Here is a 16,830-nt window from a genome sequence, read left to right on the forward strand (position 1 = left end):
AAAAATAAAAACTAAAAACCTTCCTCCTATCTTCGCCATCGGATATTTAAAAGAGTATAATTGCACGACTCTTTAAATATATATTCGAATATATATTGAAGGATAGGAAATGACGATTTCATGCCTGCAATTGAGGCCAACCAAAATCCCCAAATCTATTCGACCAAATATAAAATCCTTATCCTTAACTCTTCAAAATATCGTCGCGTGCAATAACTGCCATGGCACCTGTGTCAGATGAGTATCAAGAGGGAAAATGCACTACCATGCTCCCAATTTGTCCAAAAGTAGGTATATACTAGCTTATAAACTAGAAAATTTATGCCTTTTATATCTTACTCATTTAAAGGATCGTATCTTTTTATTTTTATTTTCCAAATATACAAGTTCCTCTTGATTTGGTTTGCTTCTTCTTCTTGTTGTTATTTTGGCTATGCTTTATGTGATATAAATTAAATAATTTATTAGAACCATGAAATTGAATAAAGATTACCCAGTAACACTCCTCACAACAATGACGGAGCCATGAAATTAAATAAAGAAAATTAAATTAAAAATGTTTGAATTGACTAAATCAATAAGTAGAGGTGGGCACGGTCTGGTTCTCACCTCAAATCGAAATTGAAACTGGTACTATTGGTTCGGTTTGGTTTAAGCAAATTTTCTTTAAAATTGGCCGGTTCAGTTCTTACCGGTTTCCAAGGGCGAAACTAAGAATTTTTCAATGGGTGGGCTAGCTAAAGTTATTAGCTTAAAATCTAATGATTTATTTATATATTTTTTTTGGTACTTACAATTTCTATAGTCTTTTTAGAAAAAAAAAAGTAAACATTAAATCATATAAACTACTCTAGTTCATAGCTCCATAGACTAATTTTCAATAAGTTTTAACATAAAACAAATAGGGTTTAACACCATAGTGGATTGAACATCCAAGGCTTTTTACCTAGATTGACCTTAGGTCCCTTTATGCATTTATATCATACATGAAAAATTATTTTATGTAAAAAATATTGACTAAGTATGAAAAATGATTTTGCGGAATAATCATTTTCTCAAGATAATTTTTTGCGGCTTTTATTCCTCACACGTCAAATAAGAAAACTTGATTTTATGAGATTTTAGTATGAAGTATATATTGATTTAATGAGCCATCATTTTTAGCCTAAATCTTATTTTGCACTAAAACCGAATTTTCATATTTTGATTTGGTGGGAATTTAATTTTCTAGTATTTTGATTTGAATCCAAATGGAGAGTACTTCCTTATTTACATTGTAAACTTAAATAAATAACGTAATATAAAAATAAATGAAAGTAAAATGACAAAGACATTTACTTTGAAAATGAAAATAAGGTAATTTGGTAATCTGTACACCTAGAGTGCACTACCACCAGCTGAGCAAAGGTAATTTAAAGCACTTACAATGATTTTTCTAGTGAGAGGAGATGTAGCTGCACCTCCTTACATTTTAATAAATATATAGGTTTTATATATTTTTTCTTTAAAAAACCAAACTGGCTACAGCCCACTGTAGCTCTTAGTGTGGTTCCGCCCCTGCCAGTTCCGATTTTGAACTGAATTACTAATTTTTTAATTTTTTTAAAAAATAAAAATGATAATAAAAAAGTTATTTTAATTAACAAATGATCTAATTCATACAATGATAATTTTTTTGAAGTAGAACTTGGAAAATTATTAATTATAAAATTTAAAATATAGCATTGGATTTTTAAAATTTGTAATAAAAAAAAAAATACAACCGGTTTTGTTTGGTGTTGTGTAAAATCGGAATTGGAACTGGTTGGAATCGATTCGGTTTGATTTCGGTCCAGGATGTTGACTTTTTTGGTCAACTAATTTTTTTTCTCCAATCCAGTTCGGTGTTCTGGTTTTCTGGTCTCGATGCCCACCCTAACCGATAAGTGAATTTTTAGATGACCTCTGGGCCTTAAATAAGGGCCCACTATATAATTAATGCGAATATAACAATATTCTTACCGATCGTAACTCAAATATTGTATTTTCTTATACGACATTATGAGAATTCAAGTTTGATCATTTCTTGACATGAATATGGCACAAGGAGTATCACATATAATAGACAAATTAAGTTAGTCATTAGTGTTAAACATAAATAATTCAAACTTGGTATGAAAAAGTTGTTTAATTAGTACTATACAAATAAAGATTCATTAATGGGGTTTAAACCATTGGAAAATGGTCTTAATTTACAGACTAGTGGTTTCAAGTTTAAACTACCATGACACTTTAATAATGTGTGTAAAAATCATCCCTCTCTCTTATAGTTTAGATTATCGTTTGTATTTAAATAATTTGTTTTCTTTATTTTTTAAAAAGAAATTGTATAAATCATTGTATCATAGGTTCAAATTTTGTAGTTTTGCCTTTGTTATTTATAATAAGGGGTATTTTAGAGAAAAGGAAAACTACATAGCATCCTAATAATATAGGGGGAATTAAGATATTATGAGAACTACAATTACATCAATAGATAATATAAGGAGTTAATCTATATGCTACAAAATTGATTTTTCTAAAATCATGAAAAAAAATTTATCAAGCAAGGCTAAAAAATTATCAAACAAACGCTCAAAGTTGCATCATGTAACAATTTATAGTTTTGTTAGTATTATGATCAAATGTGTTTTATTAAGTAATGTGTCACATTCCGAGATCGGCTCCGCCGTAGCACGATATTGTCCGTTTTGGCCCCCCCTCTCTGGCCCTCACGGTTTTGTTTCTGGAAGCTCACGAACAACTTCCCAATGGGTCACCCATCCTGAAATTGCTCTAGCCCCCAACTCGCTTAACTTCGGAGTTCCTACGACTCCGAAGCCAGTGAGCTCCTAAAAGGCCTCGTGCTAGATGGATGCGGGTGTGCACATATAAGGCACATCACTCCCTCTCCGTTGGTTGATGTGAGATCTTACATAATGCATAATTGATTGGGTTGGCTTAGAATAAGAAATCTTAAACTTTTTAATTAAAAAATAAATTATAGCTTTAATTCAAAATATATGGTCACTAATAATATTCCAGATTAATTAACAATGGATTGAGTTAGTACCATCGTATAACTAAAAAGATGGCAGTCTAGAACTTGAAAATATTCAACACATGTACAAAGTGACACGAGGCAAACTCAAAAATAGAACACCACCAACACGATCGGCTAAGTTTACAAATGGCCACCTCTAGGGCACACTGATCAATCGCCGAGCCAGCTGGACAACAATCTTTCTTATTTATGTAAAGCTGGCGTTTTTCGTCCAAAAAAAAAAAAAAAAAAAAAAAGAAGCTGGCGTTACCTAAGCCCAAGTGCCAACAAAATACAAATATATATACTTTTAACAAAAAAGAAATTGAAAAAATAGCCTCACTAGGGCACCACCACCCATCATTATCATTCATCATTCATTCATGAGAAGCAAGCAAGGAGTGAGAACCAGTTAATAAATAAATAAAAACAAGAGAGAAAAAGAGAGAAAACAGTGGTCGCCTCGTCTCTCTCTCTCTCTCCTATTTTCTCTTTTTCCTGGTTTCACTTTTGGGTTATCCAGCCAGATGGCTCAGATCCAATGAAAACCAACAGGAAAACAGTTGGTACCACCACCCAACCCAAATGAAAATGAAAATGAAATGAGAACGAGAAGAAGCCCCCTCATCTCATTATTCACATAACATCATTTATAGTCTCATTAAGGATTCCAACCCCAGATTAATTAATTTTTTTAGCTAAGCCCCCTCCCTTCTACCTTCTCTTTTTGGTCCCTCACTCACTTTCCATTTATACCAATTACCTTTCCATTAATTTACACCTGTATCACTCATCTTCTTCTTCGTCTTCATCTTTTCAAACCCTACAAAATTAAAAGCTGAAATTAAAATTTGGGACAAGGGTGTAATGACAACGAGAGGGAGCAGATCAGAGAAGGTCAAGAGGATTTTCCACCAATTCGATGAAAACCATGACGGAGGTCTCAACAGAGACGAAATGGCCGCGCTCGTTGTGGCGGTAAACCCTAGGGTCAAGTTCAGTGACGAGCAGATCAATGCCATTCTCGACGAGGTCTTCCGGACCTACGGTGACTTCATCGATGGCGAGAAGGGCCTCACCTATGAGGGCCTCTTGCGGACTTACGACGACGGTGCCGGTGACGTGGACCGTGACTTCGACGCGCTCGGTTTGGAGCTCACCTTGGACGAGACCAAAGCTTCCATGGCCTCCGAGGCCTCGTCGTCCTCGATAGTCGACGAACGCCTCGTTGAGTCGCAAAAGAAGCAGAGAACGGCGGCCTGGGCGGTGTCACCCAACCACGGGATCGTGTTCGACGACACGTGGAAGATTGTCGACGATTTAGAGATTTTGGTGAAGAGGTTGAAGGCGAAGCAAGCCAAAGATGGGAAATTGAAAGCCGACAATATCGACGCTTTTTCCGATGCCGGGTGGTCTAGAGAATTGGGACCTTCTTCAGAGATTTCGGATAAAAGGGTATTTTGGGAAGAGTCTGGGCACGAGTATGCTGCGTTCGTTAAAGAATTGGGGGTGTTAAGGAGCCGAGCCGATGGAGCAAGGTCACGTGAGCAGGCCTTCGATGGTCACATGGCGATTGGGAGGGTTCTGTATGAGCACCAGCTGTTCAAAGAGGCGTTGGTGAGTTTCAAGAGGGCTTGTGAATTGCAACCAGTGGATGTGAGGCCACATTTCAGAGCTGGGAACTGCTTGTATGTTCTTGGCAGATACAAAGAGGCTAAAGATGAGTTTTTGTTGGCGCTCGAGGCGGCGGAGGCCGGTGGGAACCAGTGGGCTTATTTGCTTCCACAGATTTATGTGAATCTCGGGATTGCGCTTGAAGGTGAAGGTATGGTTTTAAGTGCTTGTGAGTATTATAGAGAAGCTGCAATTCTTTGTCCAACTCATTTTAGAGCTTTGAAACTTTTGGGTAGTGCTCTTTTTGGGGTTGGGGAATATAGAGCGGCTGTCAAGGCCTTGGAGGAGGCCATTTTTATGAAACCGGACTATGCCGATGCGCATTGTGATTTGGCTTCGGCTTTGCATGCCATGGGTGACGATGATAAGGCAATTGTGATCTTTCAGAAAGCCATTGATTTGAAACCTGGTCATGTAGATGCTTTGTACAATTTGGGTGGGCTTTATATGGATGCTGGCAGATTTCCAAGAGCTTCTGAGATGTATACTAGGGTTTTAGCTGTGTGGCCCAACCATTGGCGTGCTCAGCTTAACAAGGCTGTGTCCTTGTTAGGAGCTCGGGAAACTGAGGAAGCTAAGAAGGCTTTGAAGGAAGCATTGAAAATGACCAACAGGGTTGAATTACATGATGCCATTGCACATTTGAAGCAGCTGCAGAAGAAGAAGGTGAAGGGGAATGGGGGTGCCAATGGGGAGGGTTCGTTTGTCGTTGTGGAACCTACAAAATTTAGGACAGTTGGCGAGAGGACTACATTGAGGCAAGACTTGGCCAATGCACTTGAGATTAGGGCCTTTCAGAGGATTACCAGGTTGAGTCGTTGTGATGTGGAGTTGCTTAAGAAGGAAATGAATGATGGCGATGTACCTGTTTCGTATTCTGGTACTGGTGTTCCTCAGAGATCCATACGCAAGCCTAACTTGGAAGAAATTCTCCGCAGGTTACTTGATTTCCTAAAACCAGAGACTTTTCAAGGAGCTGTTAAAGCCATAAACGAGAGGATACTCTCCGTCTTTGATGATACGGGCTCAGGCAGAGTGGACTTGGGCATGTTTTTTGCTGTTCTGGCTCCTATTTGCAGTGGCCTGCCAGAAAAGCGCAAACGAGTTGCATTTGATGCACTCTTGTGGCGTCCTGTGAACGAAGGTGGTGGTGCTCAGATAAGAAAAGTCGATGCCACAAGATATATCAAACTGTTGAGAGCCATATATGTTCCTTCCCATGGGGTTAGTGAAATGCTGGAACTCCATGGAGAAGATCTTTCCATGATGTCTTTCACAGAGTTTCTTGTCATGTTTGATGACACAGATTGGGGTTTTGGTATCATGTCCACGTTGTTGAAGCTTGAAACTGGGGACAGGAACCGTCACGGCAACCGTATCTGCTCGGTCTGCCGATATCCGATTATTGGGTCCCGTTTTAAGGAGATAAAATCTCATTTCAGTTTGTGTAATCAATGCTACAGCGAGGGAAAGGTGCCTCCTGCCCTTAAGCAGGAAGAGTACAAATTCAGAGAATATGGAAGTGAGGCTGAAGCCATGAAAGACAAGTGCAAGTGCTTCACATTGCAATCCCATAGTGACCCATAGCTATAGACTTTATTTTTGTGTATTCTGTATAATTCCTTCTTCATAATCGTAGTTGTTCAGTGTGAAATATATAGATCATGAATGTGTTCTGTGGGCATTATGCCCTTGTATAATACATTGTTCCCACCGGTGTTTCTGATGTCTCTCTGCCATATCATCTGTATAACGTTGCTTCTCTTTTCCAACACTCAGATGTTGTATGGTTTCACTGCCCTCTCCTCTGTATAGAAGGAGAGGGTTGGGAGGCTCTTTAATTGCATGATGATCGATATTTGTTCTTGGTACTTTTTGTTCTGTTGGAGGTGGCATTTTGTTGAACGATGCTTTTTCTTTTTTCTTTTTACATGTTGCTGCCCTGTTTATGATTGTTAACTAATAATATTGATGGAAAATACAGAAACTTTTTTACCTGTCGGACTAAAAGGATTGATTATTATATATTGAAACAACAATAAATATGCTGATCATTACTTTGTTCATCTTTATCCATCGTTTCTGTAGGTTTAACCAACAAGTGAGGTCAACTCCACGAGCCGTGATCTTGGGGACAAATCTCTTAAAAAAAATTCGGTCTGAGAAGACTGGACCTTATACCAATCAACTTTTCTTTAAATTCACTTAAAAGTCTTGTTGCCATTGATGACGGAATGAAAGGTACATCACATATTTCAAATATGCGGGCAAAAGGGCAATGATGACTTCGAAGACAAATTCCAGAGAAAATCCTGTGCAATATACATTGCATACACATATGGTCTTTAGTAAAGAAAGGAAATCTATGTAGGAGGCCAACTTGTTAGGCTTTCCGTTCTGTTTCAAGCACTACATGCATGCAAGAAACATGGTAAGTCATCCATCGGGTGTGACAAATAAAGAACCAATTTTGTTTAAACACCACCATACTTTCAGATATATTAGGATTTGTTGCTGACGGTTGCCAAATGCATCTTTGAGTTTGAGGGTTAGAAATTCAAAAACCATAACCTGCACTGCAGCATAGAGTTTTTAGGGGTTGGATTTGCAGCTAGCTTAAAATCACATGGGAACAGTAGCAGGAACAGGAAGCTCAGCAAAGCACATGTTATGCATGATGATCATGTCCGTTATGATGATTATGCCCACAAGAGCAACCGCGGCACCTTCACCGTCGGCCCCATCACCATCATTTGTTGCTTTCCAACAACTGAAAGAGCAGGGGCAGCAGCAGGGAGCGGACAAACACCACTATGAGGCACGGACGTCGAAAATATTTCTTCAAGACTACGGCATTTGGAATCCAACACCTTATTATGGTAGGGGCGACATGGCTCCTATTCCCCACTGATAATTATATTCTCTGCACTTACAAAGTTTCTTCTATCATTAAGTTTTGTCCAGAACACAAATAAACAAAGTCGTTTCACACTTTATTGTTTATTCGTTGCAAAGTATGATTAATAAAAAAATTTCTTTTGTTCCTACGCCGCTATGTCGTACTAAATCATGAACGCATAATTGATGACAAATTGGTATTCACCTTTTGAATTGAAAGAAATTATTGATATTTCTGTTAATCAAGTCAACCTATCATCTGTAGAGCAAGAAAATAAAACTAAATTGTAGGGGGAAAGGAGCAAAAATAACCTGACAAACAAATACATTACACATATGCTTTGTAGTAAATTATAGAAACAAAGTATTATTATCCATGCTTTGTAGCAAATCTTCACCTTGTGCTACATTAAACATTTGACTGTAAAGAACTCGATGCATGTCCTCCTATCTACCATTACCGACCATAAACATCAGAACCCAACCTTTCCGAGCACAAAATTTTCTCAATCACAACTTATATTCTACACTGCTAAAACTCGAGGCAGTCAGGATGGAGCATACATCGCCTCACTTAACATCGTTGGTCGTAGATTACGGCATGTGTTAGTACTAGTTTGTGCTGCAAAAAGTGCAGGCTCAAGCGATGCCACTGTCTTGACTATTAATCTAGTACTCTGTCTTACCTATAAGAAAATAACTAAACAAACTAATTAATATAAAGCATACTTCTAGAAACAGCCTGATTTAAAGCAATAATAGTGATGCAATTCCAATTACCTAGAGATACAACTTCATGATCAACACAATCACATAAGATGAATAGAAGAAGGGCCAGATATAGCAGCTACTCTCTGAGCATGCTGTGCTTCACCCTTGTAAAGTTCCTTTATTTCTTTCTTGGTACGGCGTGCTACACGCCTCTCCTCCTTGACAGCAGCCTGCACGCACAAAACTTCAAATCATCATCAAAGAACCCACAGAACTTACCAACAAAACAACATAAGAAAAGAAAAAAAACAAGGCACATTTTCTCAAATTTATCAAATATCAAAACCAGTAGCTTTGAGTTATGCGGATGCAAAGTCATTTACTTCCAGTTTTGCCTTAAAATGGCAGTTTCTGGATTTTAACTATCATAAGGTGTCATGTAAATCTTTCATTAGTTATAAAGGATTGGTAATCTACGCTGGATCAAATGGCATCCTCAAGATAAGCAAAAAGAATAGCAGACTAACGCATGTATACCTTTCGCTCTTTCTTCTCCTCCTTTGACTCCATACCATGTTGCTTCCTTTTCTGCTGCTCAGTTTTCAAGGCACCTATATCTTTCACCTTCTCTGTAGCAGGTTTTTTATGAGGCAAGAAGTCCACAGGCAGCCTCTCTTTCCCTCGAAGGGTTATCACATGATTGGCAGAACCCAAGGCTCCAGAAATGGTTTCAGAAAGCTTCTTCCTTCTAGCTACTCCTGGAGCTTCGATTTTCCCAGGGTGGTTATCAAGATTTGAATATGTAGAAACAATGGTCTCACAGTCCCACACTTCTGATTCATCACTAGATTCCTCCACAATGACCAGGTCTGCATCTTTATCTTCATTCTCATATTTCTCAGCATACTCGGCACAGCGCCGAATAACCTCACTAGCAGAGTCCACTAGCTCTTTCGTTTTTACTGTCTCATTATCACGCAGCAAATCTGCAGGGGCCTTATAACCGCCGTCCAGTTCTAAGTCATCCCTCGCATGGCCATTCAGGGTGGCATGTTTGAGCTTCTCTGCAAGGGTCTCATCTTCTTCAGCTACATAGCCATAATCATCATCATTGTCGTCATCACTGGCATATTCCTGACTCACAAGCTGTTTTTAACAGAGATACAAAAGAAGAATTGAAGAAACAAAATTACATCATGAGACTAAAACTATAAAGTTTACAGAGCATAACTAAATATAGCTAGAAAATAACTCACTAAATCAAATTGCTCGTCCAAGAGGCGATGAACTCGTGGCTTATCAGCCACAGAGTTATCCTTTGCTCCCTCAACGTTATTTGTTCCAACTCCGTTTGTTTCATTTCTCACATTTTTGTTCTCAGATTGCTCAACAATATTTTGCCCATTATCTACACACATATCCTCCTCCTCCTCCTCCTTTTCTGCGGGAAGGTTAGCCTGAACAACGAAATCTTCTTCCAAGTCCTCAATATCAGAACCAAACCGTGAAAGATCACTATCATCAAGCAATGCAGATACTTCTGGATCAGCCGCTTTCTGAAGCCTTACATTAACCGTCTTAGAAGCCACACTGTAAATCACCTTCTCATTCGGAGCCTCATTTTCAGAAATGCGCACTCTTGAAGCATCATATGCCTGAAACCCACAACACACTCTTTCTAAGTATTAAAAATTAATAATAATCCACCACTTGACTTGGTATAGCTGAAAAACGAAACAGACATAAAATTTCTATTTTTTTTCTCATTCTCTTTCATTTTCCTTTTCCTTAACTTTCTCACAAGCTAAACAGAACATAAGCAATCGATACGTCACCAACCTTTACATCATGAGGAAGCTGATCGAGCTTAGCTTTGGAATTGTGATAAACTGTAGAAGTACTCCTAATCTCCCTCATATGTAGCAAGTAGTTGTAACCGTCGTCAGGAAACCCTAGCTCCAGAATCTCCCTCCTAACGAGGTCCGGCAATGGCTGAGGTGCTGATGGCGCCGCCGAGTACCCGGAAACTTGACCATAGTCCTGCCCACCGCCGTCATCCTCAGGTGCATCAGCGAATATCGAATTGGGATCGTCGTCGTCTCCGCCGGCACCGGAGGCGTCGTGAGGATTATCTTCAGGGAATAAGGCATCAACGGGGTAGCTGCTGTTGTCAACTCGGATAAAGACTCGGTCGCTGCCGGGTGAGTCATCGTAGTTGGGATCGGACGAGTCTCGGGCGAGTAATTGGAAGGTCGCCGACTTTTTCTTGTCGATGAATTTCTTCTTTCTGCCCATTTTGTTTCTTCACCGAAGACGTGAAGTGCCCTGAGACTGAAACTGGTGTGATAAAACCCTATCGATGTTTCTGTTCTGTATAAACCCTCAACGGCCTTGGGTCGAACACAAATGGCCCAAATTCCAAATCCCATTTCCTTGGGCTAATTTTGAACCGACCCAAAGTCACAATGAAAAAAAAGCCCCAGACAAAATTACTCATTAATGCCACGTGTCGGTAGCAGGAGTCTCAATCTCCCCGGTGTCCCGCGGAAAAAAACGACCGTTACAGCAAATTCGGTGTCTCGTTGGAGTGTTGAAAAGGTCAGAGGATTTAGGCTCTCGGTCTTCCCCCCTTCCCTGAGACCATCAGAGAGAGAGCACAGACAGCAGATTGTTAATATTTTGTTATTAATGTTATATGTCAGTAGTTAATTAGTTGTTAAGAGGAATAGGCGGGAGAATTAGTTAATGGGATTATAGGATAATCTTTCGTCACACTGTCTATAAAGAAAGAAGGGGGTCTTGTTGCCTGTGTGGATAATCTTTCTTTGTGTAATTTCAACACAATTAATTAAATTCGCTGCTATTATTACTATACTGAATGAGCATATATCGGTCGGTTAAATTGAAACCCTCGTTTTGGTCTGCAAATTTGAATCTTGTGCGTTTCCGATGCTCTGCGAGTTTGAAAGTAAAACCGTCAGCAAATATGGAAGCACCGATTCTCACGCCGACGCATAAATACGCAGCGGGAGCTCTGTTCGCGCTGGCGCTTCACCAGTCTCAGATACACCAAGCTCGGCCATCAACTCCTCCTTTACCTTCTCTTGAAAAAGAGACCATCAGCGAAGGTGCGAGCATCGGCAAGACCGTCTCGGTTTCGGACAATTCCGACCTTTGGATCCACGAGAATTCTGGTTTGATTTATCCCGTTTTCCGGTACTTTTTCAATTAAATTACTCAGACTCATCCTTTTGTTTTAATCAATCGTGCATTTTCCTCGGCAGCTAGCTCTGTTTTGTTTGATTGAATTAGGGCCAGTGGCGTTGGGCTTCATGATTTTCTTGGTTGAATTTCAGGTTTTTAGGAGTGGATGAACAATCCTGGAAGGGGATAAAGGAAACTGCAGGATCTTCGTCACAAGTTAGGCATCATGTAGGAGCGGTGTGTTTTCTTCCTCTTATGAAATTCAGACACATCATTTTTCTGGGTTGATTTTATTTACTTTTTGGCTCACCTTTTTTATTTTATTTTTCTCTCTGGCTGCACCCTTTTGTGTGTTCCTCTGTTTTATTAATTTTGTTTGTGTTATTTCAGTTGATGACCTTACTATCAGAGGGAACTACTGATGGGCCTTCTTCGGAAAAAACGGACAAGGAATGCGCTTTGACAAAAACCGTTGATGCCATGGCTCTTAGTGAGGAAGAGTCTTCTGTTCATTCAGCAGAAAACCCTGTGGATTCTGAATATGAAGCTAAATGCCGCGAAAGATATGAAGTTCCTGAGACGAAACCGGTGTCTGAGGTTTCTGCAAAGCCTTATGAGATTATAAAGAGGACAAGTTCTCAGTCATCCACTGAAGAAAAAGTACCAGATGTATCTGAATCCCTTGAGGAACCTGTGGAAGAGGGAAACCTGATCAGTTACGAGAGGAAAGTAACTGTTCTTTTTGCACTTCTTTCAGCCTGTGTGGCAGATAATACTGAAGATGGCAATAAATGTTCCGAAGTACGGAAGGGTTATGATGCTCGACACCGTGTGGCATTGCGGCTGCTGGCAGCGTGGCTTGGGGTTGAGTGGCTAAAAATGGTCTGTATATTGATATTATTTTTTTTTACAAGCTTCCTTTTGTATATGAGTTGTGCCTTACATATCTGCCTTTTGATGAATATCTATCTACCCTCTATGCTTCAAAATAAATAATCAAACTGATAAATAAGTAAAAAGAAAATAAAAAACATGTAGAGCCATCTATGAGGAACTTCTATTCTGCAGGAAGTTATGGAGGTGATGGTTGCTTGTTCTTATATGGCTTCAATAAAAGAAGTTACTAATGAAGACAAAACAAAAACTTCAGAAATCTCATGGGAGGAAATGAAGCGGGGAGGTATGATTGGTGCAGCTGCTTTAACTGGAGGAACCTTGATGGCTATCACTGGAGGTATCAGATCTGTCAACTTCAAAAGAGCAGATGTCTCTCCTGTGATGCAATTTTATGATAAAACTAGTAGTGTTTAATTTGTTGTTGACTTTCATTTTACCACAGGCCTGGCTGCTCCTGCAATTGCGCAGGGATTGGGTGCTCTAGCTCCTGCATTAGGTGGTATTATCCCTGCAATTGGAGCAAGTGGCTTCGCTGCTGCAGCAACTGCCACAGGGTCTGTTACTGGCTCTCTTGCTGTTGCTGCATCATTTGGAGGTGCAAAAGTGGTTTTTTTCCCTCTAATATTCTGTGTTTAGTTAGACTGGGGACATCATTTCCTAATGAAATAATTGGAAGCAAAACCTTTTCTTGGCTAATAACTAAGAAAGATGAACATGAATACTGGAAAAGGCATGAGGAAGTATTGAATTTTGTGCTAAAATCCAAGTTTTAAAGCAAGTGGTTGTTTTCAAAGCACATTAAAAAAAACCACCATTGTATAGATTCTATCTTTCAAATTTAAAGAGAAAAAAGAGTATGAAGTGATACTCAGCTACTTGTTCTTCGGGAATCTCAGCTGCTGGAGCTGGACTTACGGGGAACAAAATGGCTAGAAGGACTGGCAGCATTGAGGAATTTGAGTTCAGAACAATTGGAAATTATGATCAAGGAGTGAGCTCATTTAGACAAATTATTAATCCATACTTTCCATTTGTTTAGGGGGGGCAGAAGGGCAGTGGGATTTCTATTAGCATGATGATGTAGTGAGAGATTGAGAATTTATGCTGAGCAGGACCTTTCTCTTTATGAATGAAAATGCTTACCATTTACAGCAAACCTCCTTTTCAGCGGCTAGCAGTGGGAATATTGGTTTCTGGACTTGTTTTTGAGGATGAAGATTTTATAAGGCCTTGGGAAGGTCAAAATGAAAACTTGGAAAGGTAAAAAAATTCAAATTTATTTCCAGTAGTACAATAAAAAATTGATTTCAAATATATATCCACAATACAAAAACACTGCAATTAAAGACTGCCTTACATCATGTACTTCCATAACGTTATGAACTGTCACTTCTTGTGATCGACTATTGGCATATTTATGACCAAGATTATTGCAATCTTCCTTCCATTGATTTGTGATTCTTCACTTGAAAGTTTCTTTCTTTTAAAAGCCTTAGATAGGATCTGAACTATGATGACTGGCTAAGTAATTGATATCAATGTAGTGAATCTATAGGTATGCCCTCTGGTGGGAGTCTAAGAATTTGATTGCATTGAGCACTGCAATCCAAGACTGGCTTACTTCGAGTACTTCCTGAACCTTATAAGTATTGCCACCTATTGTGACTAACTATTTGCATATCTATGATTTCATGACCAACACTATTGCAAACTGTCACAGGAATTGCCTTAGAGTTGATGAAAGAAGGTGCCATGATGACTGTATTAAACACCCTTCTAGCAGCATTTGCTATGCCGGCAACATTAGTTACAGCATCTGATCTTATAGATAGCAAATGGGCAGTTGCAGTGGACAGGTAATCTTTCATTTGTTTGGACAGAACTTTAGTGGATGGATGATGGTTTCAAGTTTCCATTTCACATGTCATTCTTGTATTAAGAGGTGCAGTTTCCAAACATGAGAAGCATAGTGGCTGATTTCTAATGTTTGTTTCAGATAAAGGATGTATGCCACCATCTCACGTGGCATCATTTTCTTTGGTTTGGTCTGCAGTAGATTTGATTTTTAGGCTATCTGCTCAGTCAGCTACCCGATTAGTCTTTGCTAGCATGGTTATTTCAAATAGTTACCCCATAAAAACTCTGCAGATGAGAGCAACAAATCCATTCAAGATTTCATTTTCATTAACCTGCCAACAGTCAACTATGTCATGCATAGTTCATCAGTACATGCAATACAACAAATTGCATCCTGATATACTGAATGAAGTTAATCGTTTAAAGTGCCAAATTCTTCCTGGCGCTCTCCTCCCCTTATTCTTTTCCTTAGCAAAAGTCTTCCTTGTAGTAGTGTTTGATTTGTGACAGTTTTCTTCTCATAACTTGCTGTTGAGGTGGCATTTATTGCATGTACATGAAACTGCTATTTTGAGTGTTCATTACTTGCAGTGGGAAATATGTGAACTTTTAGCATCCCCATTTTCTTGGCCAGATCAGACAAAGCTGGGAAGATGCTTGCTGAAGTGTTGTTGAAGGGACTGCAAGGAAACAGGTAGAAGAATCTCACATTATAAAAGACATTTTCCCATCTTGCCCTGAAACTCATTTGTATCATTCCCTTAAATCCTCTATGTATGGTCCAGGCCTGTGACGCTCATAGGGTTCTCACTGGGGGCCAGAGTAGTTTTCAAATGTCTCCAATGCTTGGCTGAGACAGAAGGGGATAATGGTAATCATCACAATGAGTTCATCCTATTGTGGATAAGTTGAGTGGCAGTGTAATTAAAAATAAATTGAATTTGGCTTCTTCATTTCTTGCAGCTGGTCTTGTAGAAAGGGTTGTTCTGCTTGGAGCACCAATTTCAATTGAAGAAGAAAACTGGACGGATGCTAGAAAGGTAGTTGAATTCAAAATATATATATATAATAATTACTGGTTTACTAAATTCCTATGCAAGTTGTGCTGCTGCACTTGTATCATTCTTACAATACCACTACTAGACCTATTTCCTGTTGCATGTTTTTATTTTTTCCCCAATTATGATTGTTATCCTATGCAAGTTCTTGCTACCGTTCTTACAAGAACCTACTCTGGCTCGCAGATGGTGGCCGGTAGATTTGTGAATGCTTATTCTATAAGCGACTGGACACTGGGAATTGCCTTTCGTGCGAGGTACAGGCCATATTTCCTTTGTTTAGTTTTAGCATTACGTATTTTTGAGGGTGGTATATGACTATAAATCAGATTAATCAGCTTGCTACTGATCTTAAAAAGCATGAATATAATTTTGACTGGACTGAGGGTGTTTCCCTCGTACAGCTTACTTTCTCAAGGTTTAGGTGGAATTCAACCTGTTGATGTTCCTGGGATTGAGAATGTAAGTTCCCTTAGTAAATTCCCAATCTCTTTTTATATTTGCGTTGTGTTAAAGTTGTTTATTTTCCGAATTGGCATTTTCAGGTTGATGTGACGCAACTTGTTGAAGGCCATTCTTCTTATCTTTGGAAGACAAAACAGATCTTGGAGCAGCTTGAACTTGACTCTTACTACCCTGTTTTCAGAACAACACTCAAACCCCAGGAAGATAATAGTTGTGTAAATTAGTAGTGTTTCTCATTATTTCAGAGTTTCTCAAACTAAGAAGCGTAACAAGTGCAAAAAGAGAAAGACAAGCTGAAGCTACTTGAGTTGAGATTATATTTATTATTAGAATTAATTAATTTAATGACATTGATTTCTATAACGAACGACAGTTGAGATAGATAGATGCCAAATTAGTTGAAGGAACAGGACTCTTGGACACGAAGCCTCCTTTCCACCAACTCCTCAGACATGATTACATTTTACCATCAATCAATTCGTTGGTTTTATGTGTTCGCCTCAGTGCTCGAGCCCTCCTCCTCAGTAGTGGCCCAGCGAGCAGTCGGTTCCTTCCTCAGTTTAATTATAGAAAAAAGGGTTCAATTATAGCAAGCAAGGCCTAAATTGTTTCTTGAACCTTTGTTCATCTTTTGTCTTCCAGACGGCACTCTATCCAAAGTGTTTGTGCACTATTATTATTAAAGCATTTTTGGTCTGTTTTTTTGGAGCTTAGTGGGACCAAAATCTGAGTCTTTCATTTGTACTCTTTAATTATGATTGAAATTAGTTAAGATGGAGGAGTTGGAATGGAAGCATGATGATGGCAATAAGTTGTCCTCCTATACTATATACATATATGCATCTCAAATATATTGCCAATGCCATAGTATATTTACCACAAATGTGATGTGACCCCACCATAACTTTACGCTTGCTTGCTAGTGTTACATAGGTTGTCCAAAATTCCAGGCTTAAAGGGCAAGCAAAAGACAATAAGTATAGTACTCCCGCGCATGGGCAGGGG

At 39.0% G+C, this 16,830-nt stretch overlaps 3 protein-coding genes across 5 annotated transcripts; 2 read left to right on the forward strand and 1 right to left on the reverse strand.

The window, feature by feature from the left end:
• On the forward strand, positions 3,485 to 6,606 carry LOC18792618 (uncharacterized TPR repeat-containing protein At1g05150). The gene has a single exon (XM_007225192.2). The coding sequence runs from the start codon at positions 3,929 to 3,931 to the stop codon at positions 6,320 to 6,322; it is 2,394 nt and encodes a 797-aa protein (XP_007225254.1). The 5' UTR covers positions 3,485 to 3,928; the 3' UTR covers positions 6,323 to 6,606.
• On the reverse strand, positions 7,921 to 10,715 carry LOC18791653 (protein LTV1 homolog). 2 transcript variants are annotated; one of them, XM_020568309.1, is made up of 5 exons: positions 10,184 to 10,715; positions 9,601 to 9,999; positions 8,882 to 9,490; positions 8,414 to 8,574; positions 7,921 to 8,319 (listed from the first exon to the last, which is right to left on the reverse strand). In XM_020568309.1, the coding sequence occupies exons 1-4, from the start codon at positions 10,637 to 10,639 to the stop codon at positions 8,443 to 8,445; spliced, it is 1,596 nt and encodes a 531-aa protein (XP_020423898.1). In that variant the 5' UTR covers positions 10,640 to 10,715; the 3' UTR covers positions 7,921 to 8,319; positions 8,414 to 8,442. The 2 variants fall into 2 exon arrangements, with proteins under 2 accessions (XP_020423898.1, XP_007222483.1); XM_007222421.2 differs by having other exon boundaries at positions 7,921 to 8,333; positions 10,184 to 10,704.
• Positions 10,819 to 16,533, forward strand: LOC18788974 (transmembrane and coiled-coil domain-containing protein 4). 2 transcript variants are annotated; one of them, XM_007226167.2, is made up of 15 exons: positions 10,819 to 11,560; positions 11,701 to 11,785; positions 11,939 to 12,430; positions 12,617 to 12,782; positions 12,888 to 13,040; positions 13,342 to 13,436; positions 13,614 to 13,705; positions 14,001 to 14,071; positions 14,166 to 14,301; positions 14,937 to 14,996; positions 15,088 to 15,173; positions 15,266 to 15,342; positions 15,547 to 15,617; positions 15,765 to 15,822; positions 15,906 to 16,533. In XM_007226167.2, exons 1-15 carry the CDS (start codon positions 11,223 to 11,225, stop codon positions 16,047 to 16,049), a joined length of 2,124 nt encoding a protein of 707 aa, XP_007226229.2. In that variant the 5' UTR covers positions 10,819 to 11,222; the 3' UTR covers positions 16,050 to 16,533. The 2 variants fall into 2 exon arrangements, with proteins under 2 accessions (XP_007226229.2, XP_020423890.1); XM_020568301.1 differs by having other exon boundaries at positions 11,471 to 11,538.

This window comes from Prunus persica, chromosome G1, assembly GCF_000346465.2.
Source record: "Prunus persica cultivar Lovell chromosome G1, Prunus_persica_NCBIv2, whole genome shotgun sequence".
In the NCBI taxonomy this organism is placed as follows: domain Eukaryota; kingdom Viridiplantae; phylum Streptophyta; class Magnoliopsida; order Rosales; family Rosaceae; genus Prunus; species Prunus persica.

Coding starts and splice junctions, on each gene's coding strand:
- LOC18792618 (XM_007225192.2), top strand. CDS start 3,929: ATGACAACGAGAGGGAGCAGATCAGAGAAGGTCAAGAGGATTTTCCAC.
- LOC18791653 (XM_020568309.1), bottom strand. CDS start 10,639: ATGGGCAGAAAGAAGAAATTCATCGACAAGAAAAAGTCGGCGACCTTC. Junction 9,491..9,600: donor TGGACGAGCAATTTGATTTA/GTGAGTTATTTT, acceptor TGTTAAAAACAG/CTTGTGAGTCAGGAATATGC. Junction 8,575..8,881: donor AGGAGAAGAAAGAGCGAAAG/GTATACATGCGT, acceptor TTGTGCGTGCAG/GCTGCTGTCAAGGAGGAGAG.
- LOC18788974 (XM_007226167.2), top strand. CDS start 11,223: ATGAGCATATATCGGTCGGTTAAATTGAAACCCTCGTTTTGGTCTGCA. Junction 13,706..14,000: donor CAAAATGAAAACTTGGAAAG/GTAAAAAAATTC, acceptor GTGAATCTATAG/GTATGCCCTCTGGTGGGAGT. Junction 14,072..14,165: donor CCAAGACTGGCTTACTTCGA/GTACTTCCTGAA, acceptor AAACTGTCACAG/GAATTGCCTTAGAGTTGATG.